The 7,417-nt window shown below is 30.2% G+C and overlaps 1 protein-coding gene across 1 annotated transcript; it reads left to right on the forward strand.

The window, feature by feature from the left end:
- The first annotated feature begins 5,643 nt into the window (after positions 1 to 5,643).
- LOC141676821 (uncharacterized) lies at positions 5,644 to 7,146 on the forward strand. The gene is made up of 2 exons (XM_074482542.1): positions 5,644 to 6,721; positions 6,859 to 7,146. The coding sequence occupies exons 1-2, from the start codon at positions 5,705 to 5,707 to the stop codon at positions 7,018 to 7,020; spliced, it is 1,179 nt and encodes a 392-aa protein (XP_074338643.1). The 5' UTR covers positions 5,644 to 5,704; the 3' UTR covers positions 7,021 to 7,146.
- Positions 7,147 to 7,417: the final 271 nt, after the last annotated feature.

Raw genomic sequence — 7,417 nt, forward strand, 5'->3', positions numbered from 1 at the left:
TCTAGCTCAGGCCAATATTAGCACTTCAAAAATTAGGAGGGTTGAATCATTTCTAGACCATTCATATTTCTCATACGATTCGTAATATACCCGAATACACTTTTATCATTATCTCATCAAATATAACTTTTAATGTAATCAAAGTATATTAGTTCTCGTATTGAAATATAATAATTTCAAGTTTAAGGATCATTACATTATTATCACGATGAGAATTACTTATGACACAACAGACATGTAGAATCTCACATTGGGTCTATCCAGCTCCATGTACATTTACATGAGCCTGTATTTTTGACTTTAATATATGTTAGGTAATGAATACAATACAGGGGGGTGAATGTGTTTTAGACAATTTTAATCTTTTTGAACTATTTTTGAATGGTGAATATAATTATCTAAGTTGTAGAGATAATATGTTTCAACAGGAATAATAAAACATGCATAGGAACACAATATCTTTCAAAACTCACTTAATTTTATATTAAAATCAAGTATGTGTTTTGCTACAAATTTCTGGGTTCTTGTTATGCTAAGAACTCAGCTTCTCTCTTGAGAGTTACAAGAATTTAGATATGTTTGTTACTCCTGAAATAAAGCATCCAGTGTTTACCTTATAGAACAGTAACCACTGGTTTTACACAACATGCAATAGCATGAACTAAACCCTACTTTAAGTTAACAAAACTTTCTATTTCTGACTTAGTTGCGTGTGACTTTACTTTGTCAGTTAATCTTGACCTTTGATCTTGTACTCTTCAAGCTGCTTTTGTAGACTTTTCAAATCATTGATTGATTTATTTGTTGATTGATAATATTGAATATTTAACTGATCTGCACTTTGTACTTTGAGTTTTACCTCGAGATCTCCAGTTTGCATATAGAGAACTCGACAACTCGATAAGTATAGTGGCTTATCGAGATCTCTTATTAATCTATAGTTGTTGTGACTTATCGAAGTCTCTGAGTTCTCGAATGTAAAATTGGCTTGTCGAGATCTCTGAGTTCTCGAGTATAATCTTGACTTATTGAGATCTCTGAGTCCTCTAATGAGCTTGACTTATCGAGATCTCCATTTCTTTGCATGTAGAATTAACTTATCGATATCTCTGAGTTCTCTAGTGATATTTTGACTTGTCGATATCTCAAAGTTCTCTAGTAAAGAAATGACTATTCGATATCTCCAATCTTCATGTCTTCAATTTGCCTTATCGATATCTCTGTGACTTCTCTGTAAGCTTTACTAGACTTCTCGATAAGTCATTCTGGAGTTCTCAAATGACTTCTCTATAATACTTAATCCGTGACTTGTAGATTTCTTGACTTAGAATGTTTTTCCCAAAACAGATTTATTCAACTTCAAACTTCTTCACATTTTCTCCGAGGCATGATCTTCTAGATCTTCTTCGAGAGTTTATTCTTAGGCTTGAGATTGTTTACAGAAAAATACTCCAGTCTAATCTATTTTCACTTTTACAGACTTAAGTGATACAATACAAGATGCAAACTTAGATTATCATACAACTTACTTAGGGTTGACAATTTGACTTAGTCTTGTTATAGTACAGGCATGTCTTGCACAATAATATCATTATACCTATGAGAAATGAGATGTGATCATTAGTCAACAAACACACTATTCTTAATGCATTATTATTTTCTTTTAATAATAATACTCGACTATGTGCCTTTAGGAATATTGATACTATTCTCATTATCTCATTTCTAAGTCAAGTACTTAAAGATATATAATGCATATCATATTCCAAGCACATTTATTAATCCAACATTTATATCGTAGTAAATAAAGACATAATAAATTATAAACAGAATAATCGATAGAACATAAATATTAATAATCGAAATGTCTAAAACCTAAATATTATAGTGTTATTTATAGGGTACAAACACTAACATTCTCCCACTTACACTAGAGCCAATTATCCATGGATCTAATATTCATGGAACTAGTATGACCATCGTGCTTATGCTGCGACAAAACCTTAGTCAGTGGATCATCAATATTATCATTAGTATGCACATAGATATATATATATATATCTCCTTAATCATTAATCTCATTAATAAGGTGATATTTCTTAAGCACATGCCCCAATAGTCTCCTTGACTGTTTCAAAAGCATTAATAGATTCGGCTTCCATTGTAGAATCATCGATGTTCTTGCCATGAACTATTCCAGCTAACATCACTCATATTTAGACAAAACACAAAACCAGACTTAGGCACAAAATCACCCTTGTCCATCCAAAAATTAGGTTCAGAAACTAGCATTAGTGTAACCCTTTACAACCAGTTCCCCATCTTCTCCAAACACCAAGAATGAATATTTAGTCTTATTTGAGTACTTAAGAATATTATTGACAACTTTCTAGTGACCATCACCTCGATTAGACTGGCGTATGCTCGTCATGCTTAAAGCATATGGAATATCAGGACAAGTATATATCATTGCAGATATTATAAATCCAATTGTTGAAGCATATGAAACTTTTCTAAGATGGCCTTTATCATCTAATAATTTAGGGTAGTTATTGTGTGAGAGCACTATCCCATGAGATATCGGGGCGTATTTCTTCTTTGCCTCTTGTATTCTAAAATGATGCAATACTTTATTAATGGATATATCTTGACTTAGGTCGATTAATCTCCTTGATCTATCTGTAGAGATATTAATCCCTAATATATATGTAGCATCACCTAAGTCTTTCATCGAGAAACTATTTTACAATCAAGTCTTAACCGCCTGTTTAGAATGTGTGTCATTTCCTATTAGTAAATGTCATCTACATATAATACTAGAAATATCGCATGACTCTCACTAACCTTCTTGTAAACACATGGTTCATCTTAGTTTTGAATAAAGCCAAACTCTTTGACTATTTCTTCAAAATGAATATTCCATCTCCTTGAGGCTTGGAGACAATTTCTGATCAGTATTGTGTTTGATGGGAGGGCGACTCAAATTAATTTTTATCCTTACTGTAATATTAATTCATATCAGAATTTATATAAAAAAACAAGAGATTACGAAGATCTTGATCTATTAAAAACTGAAGTCGGATGAATATATTAGAGTTATTGTCTTACAAATACCATGCATGGTCTGAAATTCATATACAAGTCCTAGATCGCTTTTTATATAAAACTAGTTTAAAACCCGTGCGATGCACGGACTGCACAATTTTTTTTTAATATTACATAATTAAAAAAAATACTTGAATTCAATGCTTAATTTTACTCATTTAAAATTTAAATGATATGATTTCATGATAATTATATAAGTAAACATATATGTTCATAATTTTTTAGAACATTTACACTTATTTAAAGTGATAACATTGATAAAGGGGGGAAATATTATTATACTGAAATTATTATTTTATTGAGGGTAAAAATATAATGTCTCAATTATGTTGTTACCTTAAAAAACTATTATTTTAACATGGTGATTACTTAATCGATTTACTATAACTCTATAAAAGATATTTGAAAAAGGCAATATAACTAATTGAACGATATAATTTTATTGATAATTATATGTGTATTTTTAAAAAAATAATATTTATGTTTCATTTAAATTTTGAATTGTTAGTTCACATAAATAGGATACGAATTATACCCAATCTATTATTAATTTGATTTATCTCGTATAAGTGGTTTATATTATTTTATTTTAGCCCGATGCCCACTACACCAATCAAATCAAACTAATTATTTTTAATTTAATTTTAATTTTTTTGAAGTCTTGATCAATAAGGTAATTTTGTTATAGACTGAATATTTAGTATATATGATTTTGTTTTTGTTGGTCGAATTATTTTTATTTTAGTTTTCTGTTAGTCTAAATCAATTGTATAATATTTTTTATTCTAGATATATAAAATATATTATTTTGTTTATCCAACTTCATTAGTATAATTTTTTAGGAGGATTGATAGTATTATTATTTTATCTTAGCCCGAGTCACATTATATCAACTAAATCTAAATAATTATATTTAGTTTGCTTAAATTTAATTTAGCCCGAAATAATAAATTAGAATAATATAGAACTTGATATGAATTAAAATTTAAATCGGTAAAAGAAGTTGAATTTAATATAAATTATAATGATATACAGTTTGATATAAAATAGAATAGAAATTGGTAAACTAACAAAAACATTTGATTTCAATATTAATTAAAATTAGAATTGATCAACCCAATAATTAGAATTAGAATAGTTAAGTAAGGGTAATTAAGTAATTTCAGCAAGTACCGACCGATCGACTACCAAACTTTTAATGTTTCGTCTATTATAATATAGTATAGATTCATATATTCAAGTAAACTCAGATGTATCCTAATTTATAGAGGACAAGTGTTCATATTTTAAAGAAAATGTATCATTATTTATGAGGGGTTCAGATCATTTTTTAACAAACTATAAGTTTAAAAATACGCGGTAAAATCAAATGAGTGTAGTTTGGATTTACAAAGAAAAAATTAGTATTACTTAAAAAGGATGAGACGTTAGAGGTTAGCTGGTATATATCCTATTCAAACTAGAAAACAAATACATATTTATATATAATTAAGTTTTCAATTTTATACTAGACAATTCGAAGTACAAAAATGTTATATATTTGAAGCAGTATTGTGTTTGATGGGAGGGCGGATCAAATTAATTTTAATCTAAATTGTAATTTTAATTCATCATAATTTATAAAAAATTCACGAGCTAGGGAAGATTTTGATCTATTAAAAACTAAATTCGGGTGAATAGATTAAAGTTAGTGGCTTACAAATATCATGTATGATATGAAATTCTTATGCAAGTTCAAGATGGTTCTTTTTATGAAATTCATGTATTCAAGTAAATTCACATGTATCTTATTTATTAAGAAGATGTGTTCGGATTTTAAAGAAAATGAATCATTATTTTTAAAGGGGTTCATGTCATTTTTTTAATAAATTATAAGTTTAAAAATAGCCAATAGAATGAAAGGGGGTAGTTTGGATTTATAAAGAAAATGTACTATCACTTAACAAAGATGAGATGCTAGAGGTTAACTAACATCATAATCGAACTAGAAAATAAATTCATTTTTATATAAAATTAGTTTTTCGATTTTATAATAGACAATTTGAAGTGGAAAATGTTATATATTCGAAAAAGATAATTTCTGATTAGGATTGTATTTGGTGGGAGGACGGTTCAAAATAATATTTACCTAAATTATGATATTAATTTATATAAGAATTTATACAAAATTTAAAAGCCGTCGTGAAACGCGGCTGTATTTACTGATCTAAATAAATGTTAAGAATAATTTTTTTATAAAATTTAATAATTACGCTTTTGTATAAAGTTGACATAATGTCTTTAATTTTTGTTATTAAATATATAAATTAATTTCTACCAACAATTTAAAGAATTTTTTTTAAAAAAATTAAAGATTATATGTAAAATAATGTCGACGGAACCTTAAAAAAAACCTAGCACATGAACATAAGCCAAATATACGTATACCCATTCAAGTCAGCGTACGTGGAGATAATAAAAAAACCCTAATTGTACGTGACAGAGAAGAAAGAGAAGATATCTAAAAGCATCGTAAATGGCTAGGCGGACGAAGAAGAAGGCTAAATTTAAAGATGAAGATCGAATCAGCAAGTTGTCCGATGAATTGATTCATCACATAATGTGTTTTATGGATATTCTATACGCAGTTCGAACCAGTGTTTTCTCCAAACGATGGAAGCTTATTTGGACTACTCTCCCCTTTCTCGATTTCAATGGCTACGAAAAACATTACTATGGTAAGAAATTGGTCTATTATAGCGTTCTCAAGAAAGTCTTCTCTCGTCGAAACCATGAATATCGGATGCTTGAGATGAATCTCCGTCATCGTCATGGCATGAAGTTAGGTAGGTTGAAAAAATATGTGAAGTACGCAATTGCACATGATGTCGAATGTATGGATGTTCGATCATATCACTATTGTCCGTTATCGATGTTTAGCTCTCGCTTTTTAAGGCAACTCAAGCTTACAATGGACTTTGGATCCGAAAATGTGATGGAATCAGATTGTTGGACTTTACCTAACTTAACGACTCTATTTTTGAAACCGTTCAAGGTTAATTTAAAACACATGTTCCCGGAAACATGTTTGATACGCTTGCCTGCATTGACAACTCTGGTCCTTAGCCATTGTGTGTTGCCCGATTTTTTCAGTTTGCATGGTTTAAAAACACTATATCTAGAGTCATGTGATTTAGCGCAAAACGTGTGGGATTTGCCAGCCTTATTAACTCTACAACTTACTAAGATGTCGTTTCGTGAGGATATGATTGAGTCACTTGCCAGTCTATGTGATCTCACATTAGATTTTGGTGAAGTGGAGAAAGGATGTTGTAATATATCTAGTTCCCAGTTGGTGAACCTGAATATCAGAGCCCCCTTGAAAAATGTTACAAAAACTGATAATGTTGTGGTGCGGGCTCCGAAACTTTGCAATTTCAATGCTATTGGTTTCTTTCGGACAACATTTAGAGAGTCGGAGTTGAAGAAGGTAAATGTTAAGTTTTGGGACAAGACTATGTATCAGAAAAGAAGGGCACCATCATGGGTGTTGAAACGGCATACAGACCTGTTTCAAGTGATGTTCTCCCAACTGGGAAGTGCCGAGATGCTTAGTATTGACTTGGTGACGCTTCAGGTACCTTATAATTAAGCTTCCATTCTTTCCATCTGACTGAACAATGTAACTATGAGTTCCCCTGTATTATGGTTCACTTGATGGACGTTTTGTATTCTAATCAAATCTTCTTTTTTTTGGTTGTTTTTACTTTCTAGGCATTATCTGAAATCCCCGAAATTCTTAGACATTTGAATTCTCCATTCTATAACTTGAAGCATTTGAAGCTACCACCTGAATGTGAGGAATCAATTATATCTGGTTCTGTCAGAAAATACTTACTCGGTGGTTCTCCGGATGCTACCATTGTTGAAATGTAGTACCAGATACTTACCGGCATATATACACTATACTCCTCAATCTTTATAGGAACTACTGTTCATGTAAAATTTATATCACCAGTTTCTGGTTTTTATGCAATGCGAAAGCGAAACTATTGTACCAAATGGTGGCTCTATGGATACCTTATTGACAATATTGTTGTGCTTATCTTGTTGCGTTATTAGTACATGTACATATTTGTTAAAAAGATAGTAGGATAAAATTATTGACTCTTGCTTCTGCAGGATCAATAATTGATTTTTTGTTTATTTAGTTTTGGACATAACCTTGCTATCTGTTTCTTTTTTTTTCCTGTACTTGATGATGATACAGGTGTCTGAAGGTATGGTCATCACATCCCAGTATTATGTTCCGTCCAAGTCCAACTGTCCAAGC

The sequence above is a fragment of the Apium graveolens genome, chromosome 8 (assembly GCF_009905375.1).
Source record: "Apium graveolens cultivar Ventura chromosome 8, ASM990537v1, whole genome shotgun sequence".
Taxonomy (NCBI): domain Eukaryota; kingdom Viridiplantae; phylum Streptophyta; class Magnoliopsida; order Apiales; family Apiaceae; genus Apium; species Apium graveolens.